The 13258-nt window shown below is 38.2% G+C and overlaps 1 protein-coding gene across 1 annotated transcript in view; it reads left to right on the forward strand.

Annotated features, from left to right (window-relative positions):
- LOC142340435 (cadherin-23-like) overlaps positions 1–13258 on the forward strand; it is a 144221-nt gene that overhangs the window by 53885 nt on the left and 77078 nt on the right. Inside the window, exons 7-8 of the mRNA XM_075391011.1 lie at positions 10011–10196; positions 10957–11160. Of these exons, the coding sequence (XP_075247126.1) occupies positions 10011–10196; positions 10957–11160 (390 nt within the window). The remainder of the gene's footprint in view (positions 1–10010; positions 10197–10956; positions 11161–13258) is intronic.

Below are 13258 nucleotides of genomic sequence, written 5' to 3' on the forward strand. Positions count from 1 at the left end.
TGCAATGGGAGGACTTTTGAGGAATAACCGCTGACTAAAATTGCCATGTAAGAGTGGGCTGCAATGGGCTGCAATGAGAGGACTTTTGAGGAATTATCCCCCTGACTGAAATTGCCAAGAAAGAGTGCGCTGCAATGGGAGGACTTTTGAGGAATTACCCCCTGACTAAAATTGCCATGTAAGAGTGGGCTGCAATGGGCTGCAATGGGAGGAATTTTCAGGAATTACCCCTTGACTGAAATTGCCATGTAAGAGTGGGCTGCAATGGGCTGCAACGGAGGACTTTTGAGGAATTACCCCCTGACTGAAATAGCCATATAAGAGTGGGCTGCAATGGGAGGACTTTTCAGGAATTATCCCCTGACTGAAATTGCTTTGTAAGAGTGCGCTGCAATGGGCTGCAATGAGATGACTTTTGAGGAATTACCCTCTGACTGAAATTGCCATGTAAGAGTGCGCTGCAATGGGAGGACTTTTGAAGAATTACCCCCTGACTGAAACTACCATGTGAGAGTGGGCTGCAATGGGAGGACTTTTGAGGAATTACCCCCTGACTGAAATAGCCATATAAGAGTGGGCTGCAATGGGAGGACTTTTCAGGAATTATCCCCTGACTGAAATTGCTTTGTAAGAGTGCGCTGCAATGGGCTGCAATGAGATGACTTTTGAGGAATTACCCTCTGACTAAAATTGCCATGTAAGAGGGGGCTGCAATGGGAGGACTTTTGAAGAATTACCCCCTGACTGAAACTACCATGTGAGAGTGGGCTGCAATGGGAGGACTTTTGAGGAATAACCGCTGACTAAAATTGCCATGTAAGAGTGGGCTGCAATGGGCTGCAATGAGAGGACTTTTGAGGAATTATCCCCCTGACTGAAATTGCCAAGAAAGAGTGCGCTGCAATGGGAGGACTTTTGAGGAATTACCCCCTGACTAAAATTGCCATGTAAGAGTGGGCTGCAATGGGCTGCAATGGGAGGAATTTTCAGGAATTACCCCTTGACTGAAATTGCCATGTAAGAGTGGGCTGCAATGGGCTGCAACGGAGGACTTTTGAGGAATTACCCCCTGACTGAAATAGCCATATAAGAGTGGGCTGCAATGGGAGGACTTTTCAGGAATTACCCCCTGACTAAAATTGCCATGTAAGAGTGGGCTGCAATGGGCTGCAATGAGAGGACTTTTGAGGAATTATCCCCCTGACTGAAATTGCCAAGAAAGAGTGCGCTGCAATGAGATGACTTTTGAGGAATTACCCTCTGACTGAAATTGCCATGTAAGAGTGCGCTGCAATGGGAGGACTTTTGAAGAATTACCCCCTGACTGAAACTACCATGTGAGAGTGGGCTGCAATGGGAGGACTTTTGAGGAATTACCCCCTGACTGAAATAGCCATATAAGAGTGGGCTGCAATGGGAGGACTTTTCAGGAATTATCCCCTGACTGAAATTGCTTTGTAAGAGTGCGCTGCAATGGGCTGCAATGAGATGACTTTTGAGGAATTACCCTCTGACTAAAATTGCCATGTAAGAGGGGGCTGCAATGGGCTGCAATGGGAAGACTTTTCAGGAATTACCCCCTGACTCAAATTGCCAAGTAAGAGTGCGCTGCAATGGGCTGCAATGGGAGGATTTTTCAGGAATTACCCCCTGACTGAAATTGCCATGTAAGAGTGCGCTGAAATGGGCTGCAATGGGAGGACTTTTCAGCAATTACCCACCTGACTGAAATTGCCATGTAATAGTGCGCTGCAATGGGCTGCAATGGGAGGACTTTTGAGGAATAACCGCTGACTAAAATTGCCATGTAAGAGTGGGCTGCAATGGGCTGCAATGAGAGGACTTTTGAGGAATTATCCCCCTGACTGAAATTGCCAAGAAAGAGTGCGCTGCAATGGGCTGCAATGGGAGGATTTTTCAGGAATTACCCCCTGACTGAAATTGCCATGTAAGAGTGCGCTGAAATGGGCTGCAATGGGAGGACTTTGCAGCAATTACCCAGCTGACTGAAATTGCCATGTAATAGTGCGCTGCAATGGGCTGCAATGGGAGGACTTTTGAGGAATAACCGCTAACTAAAATTGCCATGTAAGAGTGGGCTGCAATGGGCTGCAATGAGAGGACTTTTGAGGAATTATCCCCCTGACTGAAATTGCCAAGAAAGAGTGCGCTGCAATGGGAGGACTTTTGAGGAATTACCCCCTGACTAAAATTGCCATGTAAGAGTGGGCTGCAATGGGCTGCAACGGAGGACTTTTGAGGAATTACCCCCTGACTAAAATAGTCATGTAAGAGTGGGCTGCAATGGGCTGCAATGGGAGGACTTTTCAGGAATTACCCTTGAATGAAATTGCCACGTAAGAGTGAAAAAGATTGCCACGACTGAAAAAGATGTAAGAGTTGGGCTGCCAAGGGCGGTAAAAAGGTGTAAGAGTGAGGGGGTAATTTGTTCAGAGGGGTTTAAATAAGCTAAGAGTTGAGCTGCCAACATGCGTAAAATGGTGTAAGAGTGAGGGGGTAATTTGTACAGAGGGGCTAAAATGAGGTAAGAGTTGGGCTGCCAAGGGGGGTAAAATGGTGTAAGAGTTTGGGGGTAAATTTTTGAGAGGGGGTAAAATGATGTAAAAGTTAGGCTGCCAAGGGGGTAGAACGGTGTAAGAGTGAGGTGGTAATTTGTTCAGATGGGGTAATTGATGTAAGAGTTGGGCTGCCAAGGGGGTTAAAATGGTGTAAGAGTGAGGGGGTAATTTGCTAAGAGGGGGTAAAATGATGTAAGAGTTTGGCTGCCAAAGGGGGAAAAATAGTTTAAGAGGGAGGGGGTAAATTGTTAAGAGGGGGTAAAAAGATGTCAGAGTTGGGTTGCCAAGGGCGGTAAAATGGTGTAAAGTGACTGGGTAATTTGTTCAGAGGGGTTAGAATGAGGTAAGAGTTGGGCTGCCAAGTGGGATAAATTGGTGCAAGAGTGAGGGATTAATTTTTTCAGTGGCAAAATGATTTAAGAGTTGGGATGCCAAGGGGGGTAAAATGGTGTAAGAGGGAGGGGGTAAATTGTTAAGAGGGGGTAAAATGATGTAAGAGTTGAGCTGCCAAGGGGGGTAACATAGTGTAAGATTGAGGGGGTAATTTGTTCAGAGGGGGTAAAAAGATGTCAGAGTTGGGTTGCCAAGGGGGGTAAGATGGTGTAAAAGTGAGGGGGTAATTTGTCCAGAGGGGTTAAAATGAGGTAAGAGTTGGGCTGCCAAGTGGGACAAATTGGTGCAAGAGTGGGGGAGTAATTTGTTCAGTGCAAAGTGATATAAGATTTCGGCTGCCAAGGGGGGTAATATGGTGTAAGAGTGAGGGGGTAATTTTTTCAGGGGGGGGGGGGTAAAATGGTGTAAGAGTGACGGGGTAATTTGTTCAGAGGGGTAAAATGAGGTAAGAGTTGGGCTGCCAAGTGGGACAAATTGGTGCAAGAGTGAGGGAGTAATTTGTTCAGTGCAAAATGATATAAGATTTCGGCTGCCAAGGGGGGTAAAATGGTGTAAGAGTGAGGGGGTAATTTTTTCAGGGGGGGGGGGGTAAAATGGTTTAAGAGTTGGGGCTGCCAAGGGGGCAAAATGGTGTAAGATTGAGGGTGTAATTTGTTGAGAGGGGCAATTCTAACAATATTATTCATAGATATAGACTGTCAAAAGTTGGCAAGCATTGATGGTCTGGAGGTTAAAGCGACCCAGCTGAGGGTACAGAGGTTGTGGGCTCAAGACTGGCAGTCTTCAGGTATAAGCGCTAAAACAATGTAAGATTGAGGGGGTAAAATGATGTAAGAGTTGAGCTGCCAAGGGGGGTAAAATGATGTAAGAGTGAGGCTGCAATGAGAGGATTTTTTAGGAAAATGCAGCTCGAAACTCTTACGTCTTTTTGAAGCTACATTGCGCTTCCATGGGGGTAAAATGGTGTAAGAGTGAGGGGGTAAAAGACAAATTAACCCCCCACTCTTACATCTTTTTGGTCTGTCAAGGGGGGTAAAACGATGTAAGAGTTGGGGGTAATGGAGAAATTACCCCCGGACTCTTACATCGTTTTACCCCCCATGACAGACCAAAAAAGATGTAAGAGTGGTGGGTTAATTTGTCCCCTCACTCTTACACCATTTTACTCCCCTGGGAAGCCCAATGCAGCCCAACAAGAGGTAAGAGTTTTGAGCTGCTTTTTCCTAAGAAATCCTCCCATTGCAGCCCCACTCTTACGTCATTTTGAGCGGAAAAATTCAACCCGGGTTAAGCACTCGACTCTAATATAACACCCTCGGGATCCATGTTTGTTTAAACGGTAGAGTATTAGACAAAATTTGAGTTACGTCCACTTTTGTTGTTTCTATTGACTTTGACGCCAGTTATGTTCAGTTGCTTTTTAGGACGAGGAAGTTCACCACAGTTGTTAGTTCTCCGGTTGTTTGCCATCTGTTTACACTTTTCCTCCTAATCGCTAAAAATTCGATTTTTTAGTGGATACACTATGGTACCAAAAAGCTGCGTACAGCACATTTTCTGCTCTTTAAGCTTTATCGTTTTTCAAATTGTTTTATTGAGCTAAGGCGTTTGAAGTTTTAATCAAGATAATCTCGTTTTCACCGTTTACTCTGAAAATACGGTAAAGCTAGTTTGTTCGTTTGCTGTTTGTCACGGTGTTGTATTTCAAAATCTACAATTTTTATTGACGACCAGCAAAAGCATTTCAGTTTAGAATTTTAGAAGAGAGATCTAGCATGCAAACACCGTGCCTCCCGTGCAAATCTAGTACACCGTGCATACAAACGTAACCTATAACGTTCCAAAAGCTCAAACCATCTGCAGCTTAAGAACTCTGAGTTCTTCGAAGAAATAGAACTTCGTGGAAATGAAACAAAAATGGACAAGAGTTTGGACAAGCGATCACTCATGTTTTGGGTTTCAATACAATCAGATAGGGAGAACATTTTTGATCAATTTTTCAACAATTCAAAGGTTCTAAATTATTTGAAAATTTTGAAAAACGACGAAAATTGCGTTTTTCAACAGAATAATTCCCCTGTGTATAAATCAGAGATTGTCAGCAATTTCTTCAGAGTATATGAGCAGGAGGTACTGGAATATTCAGCTCTTAGAACTGTTCTGAATTTGAAAGTTTATTGAAGTTTTGGAGCCACGATTACAAAAACAGACAGTTCTATGTGAAACTTTGTAAATTGGGAAAATTTGACTCAAATTTTCCTAGAATCATTTATGAAAACTATAGAAACCGTCTACTGGTTATTTAAAAAGCTAGGCATATTGACTGGTTACTAGAGAACTCTTCCGAATTCAAACTAAATGAACTGTTTGATGTTTGTGGCGTAGATTTTTAGATTCAATAGTTTATCTTAAATCTCAACAATAATGTGACCAATTTTTTGTCAAATGGAAGATATTATAAATACTTCTTTTATCATGAAGTATTTATAGAGTCGCCATACCCGTTTATCAGAAAACCAATTAAAGTATTGGAAATATAGCCACGATCCTCGAGATTACCTTGTTTTCTTGAAAAAGACAGCTAGCTGATGACAGTATAACCAAAATTGAGTTAATTGGTGCCTACGACTTGTATTTATCTCCCCCAATTTGCCAACATTTTTGCCAATTTCCTTGAAATTGTTCAAAGGATTTGTCATACCTTTTCAAATTTAACATCTGTTATACATCAAAATAACTTTTAACAAAGATTGGACTGTTAAGCCAAAGAGACATTTTTGTCGGGCCCTCCAAACCAAACCAGCGGACGAAACAAACTGGTGGTTGTTACGGCCATATTATGCATCTAAATATCTTTTATATCGCATATATCTCTTATATTAATGTAATTTGAATCTTTAAACAACAAGGCGGCTCGGTAATGTGCGATGGTACATAAGGTTCCGACCCCGCCCATCCACAATTTTGGCATATTTGTCTACCAAATGAGGAACAGATAGAAAAACCCAAAAAATATTTTTTGCGAATCCCAAAAAAGCCCAAGTCTTTTTCAAAAATTCTGTATGAACGATAAGATAGCCTCCAAAGCAAATAACTCAATGGAGTAAAAATTGATGTATTAGATTGCTGTAATATGTCAATATTAAGAAAGCGAGTCAAGACGAACAGCAAAATCAAACAACAACAACAAACATTAATTACATCAAAAAATTTATGTCCCTCTTAAAAACTAAATTTAATCAAAAAGTCAACATACCGTCAGATAAACCTAAAACTAAACAAAAATAACTTATAAATCACAAGAAAACATATGCGACCAGTCCATAAAAAGGTTTGGTAACAATTATACAAAAAAGAACAAAAACAGTAAAGTAAAAAAATTAACTTATTTTTTTGAAACACTTAATTACATAGTAATAAATACCATTATGAATTAATTAATATTACCACAAATTTGCGATTACCACTGTTTCTATAGAAGGGCATTAGGACCTGTCCTTATTCATTTTTTAAAGCGGCTAAAAAGAACAACAAAAAAACAAACAAAATTTCAATTGAAACTTGCCAGAAAACGCTGTCAAAACCGTCAAGCCATATTTTGGCCCTCAAAATATATTCGATTGCGCCTTCTTCAAACAGCTATAATGTATTACGTGGCCATTCATTATTAAGACTAAGTAACAAGTAGACAAAAAAGCGAAGTGCTATAGTAATACTTTTAATTTTTTTTTGCGAAACAAAATTACTTTCAATGTCATGAAAGGCATTAATTACAAAAAGAACTATTTAAATAGGGTCGTTTATTCATGAAAAAGAAGCCCTCAAGACCTGCAATTATCCAGAATATTTCTTGCATCTACAAAAAGAACGTCAAATATGACAAAAATCAAATTAATTTACTTTTTTTTGTGAAAAAACCGGTGTCGAAGCCAGTAAGGTCATAACAAATTCTTTAAAAAAAGATTTTGGGACACCAACCCTTTTATTCCCTTGACACCCATAATGTCATATTTGACCTGTAATTAACTAACAAGATTAGGCAACAAAAAGAAACATAAAAAGAACAAAACTGCGAAATTGAAAAGTTTTTTTTTTTAATTTTGGAAAACGATTGTTTTCAAAGTCATGAAAGCCATCAGCTAACTACTAATATCAGAATATCGGTTCTTCTATTTTTCCATGAAAAGCCAATGAAAGCTATCATTATACAGGAAATTTCATACGACCGAAACGACAAAGTATAAATGACAATTAGACAAAATTTAAAAATTTCAATTGATTTCTTCAAGAAAGAGGCGTCGAGGCCGTTAAGACGATGATGTATCTTTCACGATTTTAATGTGCTTTATTCTGAACGCTAATAATGTGACATGAGAACTGTGATAATGTGATAATGTGACAAAATTAGAAAACGTTTAAAACTGGCAAATATCAAAACAAACAAAAATCTAAAATCTTGTAGTATCAAAGCCAGAAAACAATAACTTCAGGCTTAAAACTGCAACCGAGAATAAATGTTAAATCAGTAGAAAGAAGAAGCATTCTTTCTTTGCTGAAACTAAGCTGGAAGTTGAACAAATTAAGAAAAAAATAGAGGAAAAGTTAATTAAGCCATTATTTTTTGAAAAGTCCATTATTTTAAAAAAAAAGAAACGACCATAAACTTTCAAGTAAAAAACTAAATGCATTAGATTCGAGCTGCTTAGCAAGCGAATTGGTTGGACCTATCACTACTGAGCTTTGATTTGATATGTTCTGTTCTTTATTATTAAAAAAAGGTCTTTTTTTAAAAAAAAAAAGTCCGACTGATTACAACCCGATTTTATTTTGGATTGTAACAGTCCAAGAATGACCCCAAAACTATCCCTGCTAATGCTTATTGTCCGTTAGGAACAATTGATTTTTCGAATGTTGTAGATATAGATAACTACAGAACACTCTGCAAGTTTTAACTACAGAGCACTCTCAGCGGACTCTGAAGTAGAAATAGCCCCCCTCTGAGTCTACAAAGATTGTATGAGTGTTGTTTGGGGGTGTATTGTCGGCAAATTCAATCAAAGTGGACTAAAGTATCTTATTTCATGCTGTTTTTGATGAAGAAGGCTAAATTTTGAAATGTTTTTCCAGATTTTTTGACCAAAAAAATTACATTAAAACAATCAACAATGCTTGTTCGACTTCAAAAATAAAATAAACGACACTATTATTAAAAATTATAGCAAAATTTTAGCAAAACTGACGAAAATTTAGGCAAAATTTCCGGAAAATGTGAATAAAAACAACGTGAATTCACTCTACTTTTCTCAGAAGTTCAAACCTCGATAACTCCCTGTAGAAAACGAAAATTAAAAAAATCTTTTTAAGTCCATATTCTACGCCGGACGAGCTTTCTAATGATATCAGTCTCAACTCTCTACGATGAATATATCGATCGGCGAAAATTCACGGAACAAAAAAAAACCCATTTGAGTATATAGTTCCTCCCCCCTATAGAGGGTCGGAACAATAATGACCTTTTCGGCTTGGTTATGAATTAGTGGAGTTGAAGCATATTTTTGGCTGTAAAAAATACGCAACTTCTTCCATCTTTGTTAAAATTTATCTTGAACAGTATTTTAATTACAAGTCCCACCTGCAACAGGACCAGTTTGTTTCTTATTAATAGCCGCCGGTAGTTTCTAATAGGCTCTTGATTTGGTTTTCTCTCTTTATACTATTTGAAAGAGATTTTATGGTTTTCTGGTTTTTGCAAAGCTCAGGGATTGAATAAAGTTTGGAATTTTTAGTCTTGTTAACAAATTTGAAGAACAGAGAAAATGGAGAGTGATTTTTCGTTTATATCTTCTTGTGAATTAAAGAGAGATGTAGATGTGATAAAATTTTCTATAAAAAAGGACATTTCGTTTACGTGCAGCTTCTTATGCTGTTTTCTGATTTTCTATGTTGCCTGCACGCACTAAGAAGTTTCACCTTATTTTACAAGAAAGTGAATCTGGCGTGTTTGTGAGCTTGTACTCGGTTTAGTCGATAGTAGTCAATTTTCGATTTGAGTTGCTCTTGTTTCGTAGTCTTTCTGCTATGGTGTTTAACTGTTAGACTTTTTCTTGTTTTTTTTTGCGTTGCATAGGACAAATGCCACACGTTAAATAAAATTGAGATCTGTTTGTTGTTGAGTAAAGTTAAGCATGGAGAAAGTAGTGTCTTAGTTCTTCTGATAGCAAATGATATATGTTTTTTGTTCATGAGAAATGCGGCATTTCCATGGAGTTTTTTAAAACTTTTAAATGTAACTTCAATTGCCGATTTAGTTTTTGTAAGTGTCATTGAGGACTTACAGTCCTCTTGAGGCTTTCGCAATTATTTTATACTTTGACTTCGCCGTTGTTCACTTTAACTAGCAATTTTCGTTTTTCTTGAGGGTGTTCAGTATGAAAGTTTTTTTTTCAGAACAGTTCCACCTGCAGAATTTCTTAACCAGAACATTATTTTTTTTACTGCTGAGACGAGACTTTTTGGTGCGCTGATTTTTAATGAGTTAAATGAAATTTATTGTATTTACCTCCCGTGAACATTTGCTTCTATTTGAGTTATGTGTACTTTTTTGTGCTTTGTCTATCGTGGGGTCACTCATTGAGTAAGCAAAAACGGCATTGCGTGGTCTGGTGAGAATTTTTGTTTCTTCCTCCTGTGCTTTATTTCTCCGTGGATTTATTTTTTCAACTAATTGATTAACTACATGTATGACGTCATTTTGACGTTACCTTTGTTTGAATGATGACGTTTACTCGTCAATTGACTTTTTTTTGCTGACTGTTTCTCACCCCTCGCCTTCAAAGCTTAATTTCACTTTTGATGCAGTTTTTTTGTTGAGAAACGAGTTATATGTATTTTTGTAGTGGTTTTTAATGATGTATAAAAATATGATAGTCTGTCCGAGACCAATTAATTTGTTTTTTTTATTTCAAAGTTTTGAAAACGTTTCACTTATCGTAGACGTTGATGGGTTGAGTTGTTAGTTGTTAGTGCCGTGTCTTCCAGGGTTCGACTGTTGTGACGTATATCGGAGAAGATGGAGACGCAACTAACAAAAATCCAGTCGAGTTCTCAATTGAGTCAGCTTCCGTAGATGGTCTCTTTGCAGTTGAGCAGAGCAGTGGAATTTTAACCACAATTGAATATATTGACGCCGAGTCTCTGCCAGAGGATATAGAACTCACTATCAAGGTAAGCAATGTAGTACATTGGAAAATGGATTTTTGTCATCGCTGTATTAAGTTTACTGTGATGGCCTGTATAAATAGTTATTTCCGCCATTCATTGGTTCTGTATTTGATTAGCTTCATTGACCCCTGAGTATATCGGATGTTTGATATAAAACACATTTATAATCGTTTTAGTGTATTTCTGAAACTTGCTTTTGAAACAAGCTCCTGATGTTTATCATTGAGATAGTATTGATTTTATTAAAATTCAGTAACGATACGATGTTCATTGTAATCACAGAGACCTGAATTTAGTCTTGCAACCAGCACGCAGCTTTTTACAAAACAATTCACTTATTTTGACAAAACACTCATCGTTCTCGCAGAACATAAGAAACTTTGAAAGCAAGAAATTGTATTGGAGAGATTGTTAGTAAGTTACAGAGACAGTAACTCTTGCAACAAATATAATTCAATCAAATTTGATAACTTACTCGATGTAACTGGAATCTTGCAACAAAGATTTGAACTATAAATTAATGGCTTTTTGCAGACGCGTAAAAGCAGAACTGCTTCAATTAGTCTATAAAATATCATTGATCAAAAACTTTATTCCAATATCTCTAAAACGATTTCTGACAGAGATAGATTAAGCTGAGAAAATAGCTATTTAAATTTCATGGCAATTCGTTCTCAGGACCTGCAGAGTAACTTAGGGAAAAGCGTATGGAAACAATATGACTAAAATGGCTTATTCTATGTTCATTTTTTAAATAAATTAGGTTACTGAGATATGCCCAGAAGAGCAGACTCCCTGCAGTTCAGCCATCTTCACCAGATCCGTCTCAATTCAAGACCTCAATGACAATCCGCCTATATTCTCATCTGGGAATTACAAAGCAGAGGTCTCCGAAAATCCAACATTGGGAAAGGCTATAGGAATAATCAGCCCTTTCACTGCGATTTCAGCATCGGATGCGGACCGGGTATGTTAAAGCGTTTTTTAAATAGTCAACACCACTGAATTCCCTCTTATAGTAACTGAAAGCAAACTTTTTTAGGCAGTGTAAAACTCTCTTCAGGTCTAAAATAAATATCACACGGAAAACTTAAACTGTTTATGGTTATTTTTTATTCAGTAGTACTAATTTAGCTACTAGTAGTAATGGTTTAGGGCAGTTGAAGTAGGGAGTCTTGTCTCCACCTCCTCGTGATACAAAGCTATACTAAAATGGTCACCATTTCTACTCTAACCGAGCATATAATAAGCAAATATCACCATTACAATCTTCTGCCCTAACCGAGCATCAGTATCGTAATTTAAACTTTTTTATGGTCGATGAAATATATTCGATGATCTCGTGCAACTATCGCTCAACTTCTTTTTGCAACTTAATGTTGCACTAAATTAAATTGATGGATTTTGAGTTTTTCTTTTGGATAGAACAATTCATCTGATGTTTCCCTTGGTCCCGTGGGCGCTCAGTTGCGTTCTTACAATCGGTTGTTTGTGCCTGCTTTAACAATAGCATTTTTGACACCATAACGTTTTATTTCTGTTATGATACTATCGCTAGAGGGCGTAAATATGCCGCTTCACAAACAGGAGCGTTTCAAGAACAACCCACAAATGAGTAACGATACTAATGTAAGTTTCCATAGGTTTCTTCTTCTGGTTGAGTTAATTTCTGGTACGATTTTCAGCTCGCTATCTCAGTAACATCGTTTCTACAAGTACATTTCTAGTAGTGTTTTTGTAATTTTACGAGTTATTTTGCTGTCTTCTAAACTTGAAACATCAGATTGACAACTTTTGCATGATTTTCATGCATCGAAGAACACATAAGTTTAACTGAATGTTGTGTGTTTTCTAATCAATTTCGACATGATCATTGATGTTGCAGTTCCAGAAAAAGTCAAGCAATCCTGCTTCTAATGTCTAAGGTTATTGGCTTCTTTGTTACTGTTTAAAGTGATGCGTCCGTTAATCTACAGTTTGATCTAATGATTCCAACTTCGTCAGTTGAAGATGTCAACTGAATTAATCTACTCCTCCTTTAAATTTTATTGTTTTTTGCTTGTTGATTGAGATCAACATCAAACGATTGCTGCTATGATGACCGATAGAAAAAAATTGCATCAATGAACTGTTGGTCCCGTGTTCTCCTTCGGTCCGTTTTTTTAAATTTGACTATGACAGCTCTGAGTTTCAACCAGTCGTTGATCCTCGAGGAAACAACGAGATTCCGGTCTATTTCACTTCTGTGTGCTGCATGAAGCCTATCCCTTGTGCTACTGAAGAAAACGTTGCCAGCTGTCGTTCGTTTTTTAGAAGATAGAAGACACTGTTGTCACTGTAACCAGATACTTTTGTGTCATCTGTGTTGCTGTAAGTCCCCTTGTTCATAAAACTGATGGATTGTTTTTGCTCTTGACGGACTTCAACTCATTTTTGCACGTGAGATCCCTCATTTCGGCTATTCGAACTCCGATTCGGGCAATCCGGACTGGTGCGTCCGTTAGTCAGCAGTTTGATCTAATGACTGCAATTTTGTCCATTGAAGTTGTCAAATGAATTAATCTACTCTTCCTCTGAATTGACTGGTTCTTTGCTTGTTGATTGACATCATCGTCAATTGATTGCTGCTGTGAGGTGATAAAAGTTTTTAAAAAATCTCTGCACTGCATCTTTGATCTGTTGGTCCAGTGATCTCGTTCTATTAAGCAAATTTTTCAATTTGTTGGTTACAGCTCTGAGTTTCAACGAGTGCTTGATCCTGTTGGCATCAACGATGTTCCAGTCGTCAGTTTTGCGTCAGTGTGTTGCATGAAGCCTATCTTTTGTGCTGCTGAAGAAAACGGTTTCCTGCTGTTGTTCGTTGTCCAATTGTTGCCAGAAGATAGAAGAAACTGTGATTCATGTAACCATACACTTTTGTGTCATCGGTGTTGCTGTAAGTGCCCTTGTTCCTAAAACTGGTGGATTGTCTTTGATGTTGACGTACTTCAATTCATAACTGTTCGTCAGATCCCCTATTTTGGCAATTCGAACTCCGATTTGGGCAATCCGGACTCCGATGTCTC

The sequence above is a fragment of the Convolutriloba macropyga genome, chromosome 5, assembly GCF_964194025.1.
Source record: "Convolutriloba macropyga chromosome 5, txConMacr16.3, whole genome shotgun sequence".
Lineage (NCBI taxonomy): Eukaryota > Metazoa > Xenacoelomorpha > Acoela > Convolutidae > Convolutriloba > Convolutriloba macropyga.